Consider the following 17,051-nt stretch of genomic DNA (forward strand, 5'->3'; position numbering starts at 1 on the left):
CTTTAATCATTTTCCTAGTTCAATGTTTTTAGTTAGCCTGCGTAACTAAAGTCCTTTGATGCAAAATGCTCCCTGAAATACCATTTCTAAAACATTAGAAATTTAGTGATTAAGCAAATGGGAAGTGTTGAGCCCTATATATAATTTTTTTTTGAAAGAAAATGATATGAAAGAGAAACAAGAAAATAATACAACTTAAGAAAATTTATCCAACTATTGGTCAACAGAGAAAAAACAGCTTTACTGGATTTAGTAATTAGTTCTCTATAATTCCTAAGTATTTACTAATGACTTCTGTCACAAAGTCTAAAAGAGAGGAAGAGATAATTTTATTTACCAACATTAAATTAACACTCATCCAAAGGAAATTAAAAAGTGCTTGGATGAAAACAAAATGTTATGTGGCAAAGATCTGAATATTTATTGCATTTTAACAATATTTAAAAGGTATATTAAAATATATTCTGGTATCGGTCTGTTAAAATACAGCAAAAGTGAGTGGCAAATATGATTTACTTGAAAATGGTTTATGACATTATTCTATTCTAAGGTTAACATATAAAAAAATTAACCCTTAGAAGCATTTATTTCCCTGAAATTAATTTTTCCTTTTTTTGTGTTTGTCCTTCCTTTTTTGAAATTAATTCTTCCTTTTTTCTTGTGTTTGTCCAATGACAGTAAGCAAACCTTCTCTTTGATAAATGTTATTTTCTCCATTCAAAGTTAGATCTTTGCCTCTAACCCTTATGTCTCCACTAAAATTTCCTTTAAGAAAATAATTTCCCAAACCTACTTATATTTATTTTTTATAGAATAGAAAACTCAAGCTGTTTCCAAACACACCTTTCTTCCTTTTTGCTAATTCTTAACCTCCTTTTGTATTTTTCTCACACCTGTGAAAATTATACATGCTTATCATATTTCATATTTTGTGTTCTTCTACTTACCAATTATACCACATTACTTTAATCTCCTCTTAACAGAGAGTATTTCATTCAAACTGATGTTTGGTTTCCCTCAAGTTCAAAACAACAGCAACAAAAAAAGCATACAAAGTAATATATTAATTTTCTCAATGTCGGTTTCAAATTAACTTAAAATGGCATGTATGATTCAAGTAATATGATTTCTTAATGTTATGCTCTTTAGGTTATTTATATAAAATTACCTAAGAATATTATACATTTTCTTCTAATTTATTTCCAAAAGCTTTCAAACTCATTTGTTTTCCTTTTCTCACTTAAATCTCCAGTATTTTTCAACATTCTCCTTAGAGTTGGATAAATAACTCAGATTTGTGGTTACATGATCCCGTATTTACAAAAGTGGATTAATTCACTTGCGCAGACAAGTTATACAGACCATTAAAACTGGCTATCTGTTACAGATGACCTAAAAGCACACAAAAGGATGGTCAACATCACTAATTAGTATAGAGTTGCAAATTAAATCTACAATGGGGTATTACCTCACACAGTTCAAAATAGGCATCAACAAAAAATTTACAAACAATAAATACTGGAGAGGGTGTGGAGAAAAGAGAACCCTCCTACACTGTTCATGGCAATGTAAATTGGTAAAGCCACTATGGAGAACATGGAGGTTCCTTAAGAAACTGAAAACAGAGATACCATATAATCCAGCAATCCTACTCCTGGACATACATATGGAGAAAACTATAATTCAAAAATATACATATACTCCAGTGTTCATAGCAACACTGTTTACAGTTGTGAGGACAAGAAAGCAACCTAAATGTCCATTGACAGAGGAATGGATGAAGAAGACGTGGTACATGTATACAATGGAGTATTACTCAGCCACAAAAAAGAGCAAAATAACGCCATCTGCAGCAACATGAATGGACCTAGATATTCTCACACTGAGTGAAGTAAGTCAGAGAAAGAAATACCATTTGATATTACTTATTTGTGGACTCTAAAAAAATGGTACAGATGAGCTTATTTACAAATCAGAAATAGTCACAGATGTAGAAAACAAATGTATGGTTACCAAGGGGCCTCTCTGACAAATCAGCTGGTAAAGAGCCCACCTGCAATGCGGGAGACCTGGGTTCCATCCCTGGGTGGGAAGATCCCCTGGAGAAGGGAGAGGCTACCCACTCCAGTATTCTGGGCTGGAGAATTCCATGGACTGTATAGTTCATGGGGTTGCAAAGAGTCAGACACAACAGAGTGACTTTCACAAAGGAAGGGAAAAGCTTGGAGACTGGAACTGCCATATGCACACGACTATATATAAAATAGGTGACTAATAAGGACCTACTGTATAGCACAGGGAACTCTACTCAATGTTCTGTAATGAGCTATGTGGTAAAAGAATCTAAAAAAGAGTGGATATATGTAAATGTGGGATTCCCTGGAGGCTCCGACAGTGAAGAATCTGCAGGCAACACAGGAGACCTAGGTTCAATCGCTGGGTCAGAACGACCCCTGGAGAAGGGAAAGGCAACCCACTCCAGTATTCTTGCCGGGAGAATTCCATGGACAGAGGAGCCTGGCTGACTATAGCCCATGGGGTCTCGAAGAGTCAGACACACTGCAAACTCACACACACACATACATGATCCACTTTGCTATACAGCAGAAACTAACACAACATTGCAAATCAACTACACTTTGATAGAAATTAAAATAAAACTGGCTATGTGAATTTACGGAAGAAAGGGTTTCATTTCATAAAAATATAGAAATTATTTGATATACTTAATCAACCAACTACCAGTAATAAATAAAAATTTTTAAAACCCTAAACAAAGCATAAAAACTAGTCTTAATTTTAGCTGTTACTGACCACCTATGAAATCACTATAAAGTCACTTCACCTCTTTTACTAGGGGGTGTGTGCATGTGTGTGTGTGTGTGCGTGTTAGTCACTCAGTCGTATCTGACTTTTTGCTACCCCGTGGACTGCAGCCCACCAGGCTCCTCTGTCCATGGAATTCTTCAGGCAAGAATACTGGAGTGGGTAGCCATTCCCTTCTCCAGGGGATCTTCCCAACCCAGGGATAGAATCCGGATCTTCCGCATTGCAGGTAGATTCTTTACCACCTGAGACACATGGGAAGCCCTGTCCTAAGGTTCTACATTGTAAAAGAAGGGATTCACAACTTCTAACATTCCACTTGCAAGTGTCCAGGTTCCTTTACATATATAATGTAATTTCAACCCTGAGTTTTGTATCTGTTACATTGTAAACACCTCCACTTACACACAAACACACCCCAGTGACATTTCTATTAAGGAAAAGTTTCAGGAAAAAAAGAATGTAAAAATTTCAAAATAACAACCAGGCATTTTTCATATGTTGACTGTGGAAGAGTAACTGATACAGTCTTCCCTAAAAGTCAGTGTGACATTACCTATCAAAAATCAGAATAAGGAAGCCCTTCTAACCAGTGTTTTCATTTCTAGGAATGAAGACTAAAGAATGACTTGCATATTTACATAAACATTCATGTCCAGAGATATGTATTGCAACACTAGATATATAGTATGCAGTTCATACTTCAGCCCAAACCTGAATTCTTTATTTCCACTCCCAATTCTGTTCTACCCAATCTTCCACACGAGAGTAAATGGCCCCAATTGGTCAAACCAAATATGAAGGAGTCATTATCCATTCCTTCTTCACAATCAATCCACTATAAAGACCCATCTCTTTTTCCTCCAAAATACATTGAAAATCAGTCTCTCCTCTAAATCTCTGTTAGCAACCCCACCCCAGCCACCTTTATTGCTCACCTGAACTATAGTGAAAATCTCCTGGGTGACTTCCTCGCAAATACTCTTGTCCCTCAGAACAACAGAAGCCAAATGATCATTTAAAAACATAAATAAGATCATGTACTCCCCTGTGTAAAACTCTCTCATGAATTCCCATTGCATTTAAAGACAAATCCAAATGACTCACGCTGTGGTCTGCCTGCCTCTCAAGTTCATCTCATGCCACATTCTCCCTACCTTTGATGAAGTGAAGTAAAGTGAAGGGAAGTCGCTCAGTCGTGTCCGACTCTTTGTGACCCTGTGGATTGTAGCCTACCAGGCTCCTCCGTCCATGGGCTTCTCCAGGCAAGAATACTGGAGTGGGTTGCCATAATGCTGGCCAAAATTGACACTTCCTAACATCTACCAAGCTGTTTCCTGCTCCAAAGCCTGCGACCATTTTTTCTCCTGCCTAGAAATCATCTTTCAGGACTGGCTCCTCATTATCCAGTTTTTATCACAATAGCCTTCCCTTGACTGTGTATTTTTCCTTGTGTGCACTATTACTTAATACTATTTCTTCCCTTATACACTCACCTCAATCTTTAGTTATCATGTTTGTTGCTTTATTTTGTATTTCTTCCCACTGGTATATACAATCCAGAGGGCATGAAACTGTTTCACTGCTATTATTTCGGCATGAGGTAGAGTTCATAGCAATAAATATTCATCATACCAATGGCAGAATAAGGGCAAACTGAATTTTTACTTTTATCTGCCATAGAGAAATTATTACTTAAATTATGAGTCAATTTAGAGTAAAAATTTTACAGCTCATCCAATTCCTCTACCTAATCTACTTCAACTAAAATCATGAAAAACATCAACATGAACGTGGTGAAAACTTGCATGATGTACAATAATGTACTAAAAGTTTACAACCTGGTTTCAAGAACCTTCTTGGCTTCATCTCTGGCCACACACTCCTTACTCTGTGGCAATTTCCCTTTGGGAAGTAGAAATTATTCAAACTGACTGCAACACAACGGGTGTAAGGAAGACAGGAAGCTAAGAAGATGGCTGAGGACAGATCAGGCTTTTGCACTCAAGCAGGTGTTTATGTCTTAGTTCAAAGAGTTAAAGTTGTTTTTTTCTTTTTTAAAACAAAGTCTGTACACTTTAAGAACAAGTAGGGCATCTGAACAACTGGAAAAATGAAGGATTAAATTCAGGACAAAGATCACCACCTAAAGGCTATCGATACAATGATGTTTTTGCTATCACAGAATCAGTTCTGTATTTCTTGTGACACAAAATTAAGCTTTTCCTTTACCATGAAGATATCAAAGATACAGTACTAAATCCTCCATGTCCTATTCCTAAAACTACTCCCAGAGAACGTATGTGCAGTTGACCTAATAAAATTTCATGGAATCTTTGATAATATACTAGAATCCAGTAAGTGTCCTTTCTATAGGTAACACATTCACCTTATCTCATTCATTTCAAGCTGAACCACCTTTTTAAAATATCTTCTCTTGATCCATATACTTGCATATGCTATTTTTATTTCTAAAATGAAGTCTGCTTACTTAGTAAGTACACCCCTAAAACCACGCTGCATGATATACATACTTTGTTATTGAAAATACGGTCCTATTTGTTGTCTACAACTGGGAAATAGATCTTGGGAAATGTTAACACTTTAATATGAATCTTCAATACTAATACAAATATAAAAATCTTAACCATTTAAAAATAATGGCTCTCATGCAGCAGGCCACAGTTCCCCGTTCTTCCTACTATAAGACTTTTTTTCATTTACCTAACTTCTGAAAGCTTCTAATTTTATAGCTCTCTGATTTTATTTCAATATCTGCTATTAAAAGTCTCAGGAAGGACAAAAAGTGTTTAAAAAGTCTTACTTTCATTTGCACATTTCTTGGGCTCTACCATAATCGATTTTCCATTAAAAAAGATACTTTGGGGGAGAAGAGGAGAAGGGCTACAATCAAACTTCCTTTCTGAGTCTTTAAATAACATACTGAGAGGAGGAACACTTTAGGTAACTCATGAAGTTTTGCATCTCTAAATCAGAGTCCAAAGTGAAGCTAGTTTCAGTACTCAGGAAAAGCCCTACTCCTTTAAGTTTCACCTCTCATTCTCAAATCAGGAGTCAACAGGTCCAGGGTGCAGCGCTATAAGCACAGCGAACAGAACTACCAAGGGGAAAATTTAGATCTTAAAGCCCCAGTGAAGCCACACCACCGGCAAAGCAAAACAGGTCATGTTTTTAAGAAAGACTGTGTATAATATGGGGAATGAGTATTAAGATTAAAAACTTGGAGATCCACTGAAGCAATGAACAATGGACGATCTGTCTCTATAATCTCCTACTCCACACAAATCAAATCATAACAAACCAGCAAACAGTGGAAAACAGTTAAGCCCTTACCTACATACCCATACAAGTGAGCTGCAATATAGAGCCAACACAACTTCTTAAAACAAGCAGAAAGGGAACAGAAACTTACCTTTGAAAAGGGACCCAAATTGGTATTTTCCACTAAAAAATTTGGGCAGTGAAAACACAAGCGCTCCCAGCCCAATCATAAAGGATGAAAACGCAAGCCATCTTGGTTTGTGTCCTCTTTCACCAAAGAATGATACAAATAAAGACAGCAAACAGAAGGCAATGTCATAGCTTGATGATATCAAGCCCGTCAGGGAACTCTGCAATTCATAGCGCTTCTCAATAGTGGAAATACTAATATTTACTAGGCCATTCACCACAATACCTAAAAGAGAAAAGAGAAAATTTATGTGCATTATTACAACCTTACCATATAGAGTATGATCACTAAAATGACATACTAAAGTTTGTTCATTTCTTTTGATATTTTTAAATGTCCAATTTTAAAAATCTCAGTTTCAAAACTAAGCAAGCCAAACATATTTCCTTTACAAATCAGTTCTCTTTTAAATTATACATTTGTGAATTTTCAGTTGTTAAATAAATTTGATGTTTATCACATACTGAATCACAGCTAACCATGTTTCTTTAAATGACAAAAGAGACTGGTAAAGTCTCATGAAGCTGATTCATTAGAAAGTTTCCAGGTATAGTATATTCCCATGGGCCTCACTTGGAAGAATACAAAACATATAGGTGATTGAGAGGTCAAATGCTAAAACTGTTCAAATTACTCAGTCCTTGACTTAGTCTTATGAAAGGTGCAATTGAGTTCTCAAACCTCTATTTTCTTCTTAGAGTCATTAGAGTCATCATTTAAAAGTTTCTGGGGCAAAAACAAACTAAAAGTCTACTTCAATTACTAGCATTCTAAATCATAGGCAATGTGACAGAAAATAAAGAAACAAACAACTTACACTTCGTCTGTTCATTATAACTGTGATGAAAGAATATAAAATAAACAAGAAAAAGCTGAAAATTTAAATCTGACTAACAACAAAAATGTCCGATTAGGATACTGATTATACAGAAGTTTAGATATTACTATGCTGCTGCTGCTAATTCACTTCAGTCGTGTCCGACTCTGTGCAACCGCATAGACGGCAGCCCACCAGGCACCCCCACTCCTGGGATTCTCCAGGCAAGAACACTGGAGTGGGTTGCCATTTCCTTCTCCAATGCATGAAAGTGAAAAGTGAAAGTGAAGTTGCTCAGTCGTGTCCTACTCTTAACGACCCCATAGACTGCAGCCCATCAGGCTCCTCCGTCCATGGGATTTTCCAGGCAAGAGTACTGGAGTGGGGTGTCATTGCCTTGTCTGAGATATTACTATAAAGTAAAAATAAAAACCATCTGATCAAATTACAAAGTTTCAAACTGATTATTCTTTTTACTTAAGAGGCTACCATGAATTGTTTTCAATCATTAATTAATAGAAAAGAGTATATCCAAGACATTATCTCTATAATCTCTTCATATTTTGCTTTATCAAGACTGTAACTGGGAATATATTGCAAGAAACTTTACCCAAATTTTAAAAGTCCTAACATGATATTTATTTTCATATCAGTTTAATAAATCTATATACCAATTTATAGCTCTTGAAGTTTTAAGATAAAATTTCTAAATAGCTAGGAATGACAGATTTATAAGGAGGTATAGCTTAGTTGGTAAAGAATCTGCCTGCATGGCAGGAGACCCGGGTTCGATTCCTGGGTCAGAATGATCCCCTGGAGAAGAAAATGGCAATCCACTCCAGTATTCTTGCCTGAAAAATCCCATGGATAGAGGAGCCTGCAGGTCCATGGGGTCGCAAGAGTCGACACAACTTGGTGACTAAACCACCACCACCAAGGCTGTCTGAGAATCTGAAAAGTTCCCATCTAAAATCAACTTCCCAACACCCTTGCTATACTGACTAAAAATCAGTCATTAAAATTCATTGTTTTTACATTAAAAAAATTTCTGATAAAGTAAATTTGTAGACTGTTATGCAAAGACAGCATTTTAAGCCTAGGATCCCAAAGTAAATTCTACACTACATAAACTCCAAGAAATTTGCTTTTTTAAAAAAAGAAATTTCATGAAAGGCTGCATACTATGTCCACTGTAAATGCAAGAAGCTAGGAGGTACATTAGGAAATTAAATGCTAAGGGAAATACTGTTTATTTTTGATAAGTGGCTGGGTTAAGTAAACTCATTTGACAAGTTTTGGGTCTTTTTTCACAAATTAATCACCTCTATAATACTGTACTTGGAAACGGTCTTCCCAAGAATCAAGGTTGAGAAACATGACAATGTTTTCAGTCATTCAAACTTAAGCCGAAATAAGAATTTATGGAATCATTTTCAGCTCAGTTTACACTTCTGAAGTTGGAGATTTCTAGGTAGGGTAACTCCAGGCTAAACTTGACACATTTCTTTAAGAATTTCAATTACATTTGATAATAATTTTAAATAATATTTTATATTAAACATAAAATGATATATTCTGGAATACTGCAGTTTCAGAATGTGTCTTAAAACACAAGATAAATTTTTTATTTGTGAAAGAGTTGGACACGACTGAGCGACTGAATTTCTTTGAATTTTACATTTGACTTTAAGATGCTTGGTAATCACTGATTTTGGACAATTAAGGTTAAGATGCTGAGAGAGGGCCAACTTTGGTGGGGACAAGAAAGGTGGAAAGGGAAGTAACTCAAGCACAAAACTGTCACTAGGAGAAGAGGTGCAGCTGCTTCGCAATCAACAAATATTTACTCAGCACCTAACCTGTGCAAGCGACACGGAGTTGCTTTAAGACAGTGGGGCAGGAATAGAAACAGCTAGAATATATTTCGATTCACTATTCTGTTAATCTTAAAAAAGAGCAATTTCAAACCCATTTTTTTCCGATTACATTTCTTTTCATCAGTACTTGACTGCCTCTTTACAAGTTTTAAGCTGTGACCAAAAAAAAAAAAAAAAAAAATCTACATACTGTCAAATCCCAGCTAATTTATAGCATGTCCTTGAAGATGCTCCATTTTAATGCTCCCTGTCCTTAATTTGTCGCCCTAGCATAAGTTCCATTTCTTTCATTCTCTGCATGCTTTCCTTCATGAGAACCACGCTCCCAATGCCTACCCCTCCAATCGAGACTTAGATTGCAACCTTCTGAGGGTATAACACTGGGCTTTTATCAGTAACTCCCAAGAGAATCTAAAAGAGATCCGTGAACAAACAGATATGGGGTTTGAAGTGCCTTACCAGTTAATAACGCCTGAAGCCTCCGTAGATTTATATTCCCTGGGCTCACGAGAGCATCCAGCGCTCGCCAACGACACTCACAAAATCCTGAACGCGTAGATCTGACCAATCCTCTGCATGTCCAACAAGTTTCTCCTTGGCGAACCGCCCTACCTTCAGCTGCACATTTATCCACTCTCTTCCAGAGCGATGTAAAGACAAACCCCTTTAATAAGCGTGTTTGCTTGTTTTTGTTTTGTTTTAGCAAAATGCATGCTTTTGTAATGGAGAGAGGCGCCCCCCACCCCACCCACCCCACCCCGAGCACCCGGTTCCCGAAGGAGGGCTCCCCTCATCTCCACCTTCTCTGCAGGAAATTGCTAGGCTGGAGGTAGAACACTTAAAAGAGAAAGAGTTTGCCTGGCAAGTTTTCAATGTTTCGCTAAAAAGAGAAGCTGAAAATGCAGAAGCGTGAACCTGGACCTGGTTGGCTGGCGTCGGTGCGAGCGCTCGCGAGTCCCGAGCCCCGGGACCACCCCTCTCGGGCGCGCAGACCCCCTCACCCCCGGGGCTGGAGGCGCACCTGTCCCCCAACTCTCCTCCCCGGCGCCCCTCGACGCCCCCCGCTCGCCCACCGCCCCGGGAGCCGGCGCCGGTCCTCACCTTGCGTGAGGGCCAGGAGGCAGTAGTGAAACAGAAAGCCCCGGGGCGTGTTGCAGCACTGGAGAGCCCGCGGTTGGAAGCTGCCCCAGCCGTAGGGCCCCTCCTCATATTCGGACAGCGACCCGAGCCGGGAGGCGTCGGGAGCCCCCGAGGGCTGAGGCGACTCGGGGCGCTCCGGAGGCTCCTGAGGCGCCGGCGGCGGCGGCGAGCCCGCGTCCGGGGTGGACACGACGGAGATCTCGATGCAAGGCGACGACGCACAGAGGCGGCGCGGGTTTTCTGGGCTGGAAGCGACGAAAGCCGGGTTCTCGATGCCTTTGCAGCTCTTCATGATCCGGGCGCGTCCTCCCGACTCCCTGGGGCTGCCGCAGCCGCAAAAAACAAAAAAATAAAAAAATAAACCCAGGTTCCGCTGGGGCTCCTCCTCCGGGCAGGTGGCAGCGCCCCCGCGCGGGGCAAGTCCCCGCCCCTCCGGCGTCCCTCTCAGGGGCTCTGTCGCCGCCGCCGCCGCCGTCGTCGTCGCTGGGAGCCTCCTCAGCGAGCTGGCGGCCGTCGGCCTCGCCCACCTGTTGCCGCCCGCGCGGAGGGAGTCCCCGCCTCCCGGGCGTCCCTCACAGGGGCTCCCCGGCGTCGTCACCGGGAGCCTCCTCAGCGAGCTGGCGGCCGCCGAGCGCGGGCGGCCGGCCCCGCGGCGGCGCGGTCGGTCCTCGGCCTCACCCACCTGAGGCCGCCCGCGCGGGGCGAGTCCCCGCCTCCCGGGCGTCCCCCTCAGGGGCTCTCTCGTCGTCACCGTCGCCGGGAGCCTCCTCAGCGAGCTGGCGGCCGCCGGGCCTCGCCCACCAGGGGCGAGTCCCCGCCTCCCCGGCGTCCCCCTCAAGGGTTCTCTCGTCGCCGTTGTCCCGCGGCCCGTCCGGAAGCCTGAGCGGGGGCCCCGGGTCCCCGGCGCCCCGTCCCAGGGGCTGGGGACCAACAAGACGTCGTGGGAGTCGTCTGGCTGCTGACTGGAAGGCTGTGAACACACCTGTTTCAGGAGATAATTCCAGAAACTCTCCAGCAGCCTTCTTCCCTTGAACTAGTTGCTCAGTCGTATGGCCCCCTCTTTGCGACCCCATAGACTGTATAGCCCAGGTTCCTCCATCCGTGGAATTTTCCAGGCAAGACTATGGGGATTCGCCATTCGCCAGGGGATCTTCCCGACCCAGGGATCGAACCCGGGCCTCCCGCATTGCCGGTAAAGCATCTGAGCCACCCGAGAAGCCTTCCCTTGCCGCTTAGCGAATCAGGCTTAGGTCTGGACTCCCAAGAATCTGAGCCTACACAGGTACAGTATTTTGGATTCCGTGAGCATCGTGCTAAAGACTTTATACCTGTCATCCTCCCTAGAAACGGAAATCCCTACCAGCCCTCACCGCTACAGCCATTGGCATGATAACCACCTTTTTTGTAGCTTTCACTTCCCCCAAAGTGAAAGAATACAAATTAAGAAAATTTAAAGCCATGTATATATATAATATTCTTTTAGCTGTACGTTGCATCCCTTCAGATGAACAATGCTGATAGTAGTGTAAATAATTTCTGTCTGTGGAATAAATAACAATAACTCCTTGAAGAACTGAAAAACCACTATGATAATTGTAGTTACAATTCATTCATTCGTCCTTTCATTCATTCAACAAAGCATATTTATTTTCCGGGTGCCAAACACTGTTCGAAGTTGTGAAAAAGTGCACAAAAATGGACAAACACCCCTAGGCTTACTATGCTTACATTCTGATGGAAGACAGACAATAAGTAATAAATATGCAGTGCGTGTGTTCTCAGTCATGCGTGACTGTGATCCTGTGGACTGTAAGACTTTCCTCGACAAGAGTATTAGAGTGGGTTGCCATTTCCTCGGCCAGGGGATCTTCCTGACTCAAGGATGGAAGCTGCAGTCTCTGTCTCCTGCACTGCAGGTGGGTTCTTAACTACTGAGCCCACCTGGGAAACCCCTAAATATGTAGTGCCTGCAGGCGAGCTCAGTCCTGTATTTAACTCTGAGATCCTGGGCACTTTAGCCCACCAGTCTCTGTCCGTGGACTTTTCCAGGCAAGAATAATGGAGTACGTCTCTACAAATGCTACGGAGAAAAGTAAAGCAAGGATAGGCTGGGAAGTGTGTTTTGGGGGAAGGGGGAGAATTTGATGCAATTTTAAATAGGGTGGTCAGGAAAGGCCTCGGGTTTTTAAGCAAAAACCTAAAGTAAGGGAGGGAGTCTGGTATGTTGGGGAAGTAGAGTGGGCTGGAATGAGATGGTTGGAGAGCACTAGAAGTTCACGGCAAGTAAAGGGGTACAGGTGGGGTGGGAGAGGAGTGGCGGGGGCCAGGCCCTGTAGGCCTTTATAAGGACTTTGGCTTTATTGTGATTAAAACAAGAAGGTTTGGAGCTGAGGTGTGACTTGATCATGGTGCGATTAGATTTTCAAAGAACCCATTCTCTCTCCCCTTCTGAAGGTAAACTAATGCATCTGAAAGTAATGTATTTTAAACAAAGACATTATGATCTTGGAATGTTTATCTTTCCCTAAATGAAATGTTTATTCCAAAAAGGAACGTAAGAAAAACCACAAATACTGTCTTTTTGCTATGTAATCAGGGATACGTGCACAAAGCTGTGAGACGTCGAAGACTGCAGAGTGTTAAGGAACCTCCTTCAGATCTGATTATTGGTTATTCTGTGCTGTGCTGGGTGACTCAGCTGTGTCCGACTCTTCCAGCCCTCATGGACTGTAGCCCGCCAGGCTTCTCTGTCCATGGGGATTCTCCAGGCAAGAATGCTGCAGTGGGTTGTCATGCCCTCCTCCGGGGGATCTTTAAAACCCAGGGATCGAACCCAGGGATCGAACCCAGGTGTTCCGCGTGGCAGGCGGATTCTTTACCGTCTGAGCCACCAGGGAAACCCAAGAATACTGGAGTGGGTAGCCTATTCCTTCACCAGGGGATCTTCCCAACCCAGGATTCGAATTGGGGTCTCCTGCATTGCAGGTGGATTCTTTAGCAGCTGAGCTAGCAGAGAAGCTCCAATTATTGGTTATAAAAATTCTCAAACAATATGTCTGAACTACATTTAGCAAAGTTAATAGAGGTCTCAGATATTACTGAATACTATTACTGTTGTTATTGTTGTTATTCAGTCTCTCAGTCATGTCAGACTCTCTGTGACCCCATGGACTGCAGCACGCCAGGCTCCCCTGTCCTTCACTATCTCCCTGAGTTGGCTCAGATTCATGTCGATTGAGTCGGTGACTCTATCTTATCCTCTGCCACCCGCTTCTCCTTCCTCTTCCACCACCTCTGTTCAATCTTTCCCAGCATCAGGGTTTTTTCCAATGAGTCTTTTCCACTACACTGCTATATGATATCATTTTCTATTATTCATTTGTTAGGGCCCTTTTATCGAAAGTTCTATTGGAGTACTTCATGAAAAATTAATCATGCTATCAAGTTCTGGGCTTCCCCTGTGGCTCAGCTGGTAAAGAATTTGCCTGCAATGCGGGAGATCTGGGTTTGATCCCTGGGTTGGTGTGATCCCCTGGAGAAGGGAAAGGCTACCCACTTCAGTATTCTGACCTGGAGAATTCCCCGGCCTGTATAGTCCATGGGGTCGCAAAGAGTCTGACATGATTGAGCAACTGAATAACGACAATAACAGCAGTATAGTATTCAGTAATATCTAAGACCTCTATTAACTTTGCTAAATGTACTTCAGACATATTGCTTGAGAATTTTTATAACCGATTCTAGAGACAGTTTTCAAGTCTTCCTATCCTCACTTAACACCTGGCTAATTGCCTGCCCAAGAAGCTACTTCTAGATTCAGTGCTAATGTCTCTCAAACAGTAGTAATTCGGTAGCACATGCTGGTCCTATCCAAGTGTAGCCTTACATCCAGAGATGAGAGTATGGTGATGGAAAGGTTATCATTCATCCTGAAACCAGATGTTTTATTTATTATAACCACTTATAGCTCACTTAATGTAGCATGGAGGAATGTTTGTCAAACACTATTACTTCTTAATGAAATAAACTAGAATTTAGAAGAAAATTCACAGTGGATGACACATAATATAAGTACTATTTTGTAAAACTTTTCTCACTTATATACTAAGCCTATTTTACTGATGAGGGATTGAGATATAAAATATTTATCTTATTTTGAACAGACATGCATTTGTGACTCAATGGGTAAAGAACCCACCTGGCAATGCAGGAGACATAAGAGATGAATGTTCAACCCGTGGGTTGGGAAGATGCCCTAGAGGAGGACATGAAAACCCACTCCAGGATTCCTGCCTGGAGAATCCCATCGACAGAGGAGCCTGGCGGGCTACAGTCCAAGGGGTCACAGAGAGTTCAATACAACTGAAGTGACTGAGCGCACACACATGTACATTCTGTTTTTTATCCCCACACAGTCAAAAAAAGTCTACCCTGGCCTAAAACCTAAGGAAAAAGTGCAAGTGGAAACTAGCATTTTTTAAATGTCCCATCATCTAAACCTTATAAGAGCAGTATCTACTATCATCTTCATTTTACATATTAAAGAAACTATACTCCAGAAAGGATTAGTAACTCTTCCAAAGTCATATAACTAATAAATAGTCAACCACTTATTAAGAATTTCAACATACTTCTCTTAGTTAGATCTCTTCCCTGGCCTCTGCACTTTCTTTCTTGTAATGGCTATAGCCTGTATTTGTGGTTACAATTATTTCATAGCAATTCTGAGAGATCAAAACTCATATTTACTTCATATTGATGAGGTCTGGAAGACTAATCCTGCTCTGAATTCCCCAGATTTTGCAAATATTCAAATTAGAATTGGTATGTAATCATCCTAGACTCATTGAAAAAGAGTTTCGACAAAAATAAGTGGTGTTTAAATGTATAAATAGATATGGTCACAATTTTATCTCTGAAATACAAATTAACTTAACCAATCAGCAAAGTTTAACTTAACCAATCAGCAAAGTTTGCTTGATGAAATGTAAGTACATTCATAGTTTAAGACTATTTTGCAGCTTTGAATGGACAAATTCAGACTATCAAAATCAAAGAAGCATAATCTTCATGCACTTAAATCCATGCTAGCTAAGGAGAAATCACCACTCTTGCTGTGAGGAAGAGTAGAATTTTGCTGAAAGATTAGCAAAAGTACCATTGCTTCATCTTAGGTTCTTGCTCTTCGTGAAAGTGCAAGAAGCACTTTCCTGTTCCCTCACATCCTTTATGCTGCAATTTTAAAACCAAGGGTGTTGAAGTTGGCAAAAACCAAACAACTTCATAGATTTTTGTCTCTGATAATTGTTTGAAAATTCTTTGTTCGACCTAGGGTAAATCTAGTAAGCATATTCAAAATGCCATCTTAATTGTCAGGAAGTAATTAATAAATTGCTGTTCTTTTAGCAGATTTTATTTGCTATATTTTTAAACTGTGGAGAATGAGAGAAAGAACAGCATCTAGATTTAAAGTAGAACCCCCCCCCCCACCTCAGTGTACACAAGAGCATAAGTCCCTGCCTGCGAGTTCCATTTTCTGGCATGTGAAATAGTGGATCTTCCTTATCAGGAGTTGGGTGAACCCAGGGGAACTGGACTAGTGACAGAAGCTTTCAAGATGATCCCACCAACTCCCCTTGCTCTGATCCCATGCTTAAAAGCATTCTAGTGATTATATTTTTGCGTTCTATGTAGGGTGCGTTCTTTATTTTGCGTTCATTTATAGGGTGAAAATGTACTTATCTGCCTATCTAGAGTATTTTATATTCCTTTGTTTGCTTTTAACATTTCATCAGTTCCCTTCCACTTTCAGACAGGGTGTGAAATCTTTGGCAGTATAACATTATGAGGTTAAATTTGTTAAAATTGGAGAGATCCTGAGGGAGCCTGAAGAGAAAGATGGTCAAATGCAGATATTTTTGAGATAACTTAAAATCCCAGTGTTCACATACATACTACTGTATAAAATGGGTAAGTAATAAGGACCTACTGTGCAGCAGAGAAAATGGTTCTCAATATTCTGTAATGACCTTTATGTGAGAACAGTGGATATACGTATATGTAAAACTGATTCACTCTGCTCTACAGCAGAAACTAACACAACATTGTAAATCAACTATACTCCAATAAAAATTTTTAAAAGGACAAAAGAAAACAAAGCAGAGTGAAGCAACACCAGAAAAAATTAAGAACAAAAATTCCTAGCATTAAAGATTTACAACACCACTAGATCTTATATTAACTACACAAAAGTAGAAAAGACTGTTTCATTGCCTCATCCAAGAGGAGTAGTGATACTCCTAGTATTCTTCACTTTAAATGCTCTCCAAAATGTATAATTAAAAGTTGCAAATTATATCCAAGAAAAAATTTAATGCTGGCTAGATTTGTAAAATACTGCTTTGAATTGCAGTTTCATAGGAAAATGTTTATATTAAGAAGGAAGACAGCTATACTTTTCTTTCTGTAATACAAATCATAAATCACAATGAGATGTATCTATAAACAGTACTGATCATAATTTTTAAAATAAAAAAGGCAAACATTTAATACAATAATTCTCATAAGAAAGAAAACTCAGTAGGAAGTGAAAAATGAACTATTAGTATAAAATTTACTATATAGTATCAAGTTAAGCCTTTCATTGATAAGTGATTGTTATTATAATTCATTCAAAACACTGAATTCTTTAAAAGTATACTTATGGTCAAGTATCACAACATTCAGTTCAGTTCAGTTGCTCTGATCATGGAGAAAGCAAAGGAATTCCAGAAAAACATCTACTTCTGCTTCACTGACTATGCTAAAGCCTTTGACTGTGTCGATCACAACAAACTGGAAAATTATTAAAGAGATGGGGCTATTAGACTACCTTAACTCCCTCCTGAGAAAGCTGTATGCTGGTCAAGAAGCAACAGTT

At 40.4% G+C, this 17,051-nt stretch overlaps 1 protein-coding gene across 1 annotated transcript in view; it reads right to left on the minus strand.

The window, feature by feature from the left end:
* SLCO4C1 (solute carrier organic anion transporter family member 4C1) overlaps positions 1-10,733 on the minus strand; it is a 76,616-nt gene extending 65,883 nt beyond the window's left edge. The window contains exons 1-2 of the mRNA XM_065919868.1: positions 10,094-10,733; positions 6,260-6,523 (exon numbers count right to left, since the gene is read on the minus strand). Coding sequence (XP_065775940.1) covers positions 6,260-6,523; positions 10,094-10,424 — 595 coding nt within the window. The 5' untranslated portion in view covers positions 10,425-10,733. The remainder of the gene's footprint in view (positions 1-6,259; positions 6,524-10,093) is intronic.
* Positions 10,734-17,051: the final 6,318 nt, after the last annotated feature.

The sequence above is a fragment of the Muntiacus reevesi genome, chromosome 1 (assembly GCF_963930625.1).
Source record: "Muntiacus reevesi chromosome 1, mMunRee1.1, whole genome shotgun sequence".
Taxonomy (NCBI): Eukaryota; Metazoa; Chordata; class Mammalia; order Artiodactyla; family Cervidae; genus Muntiacus; species Muntiacus reevesi.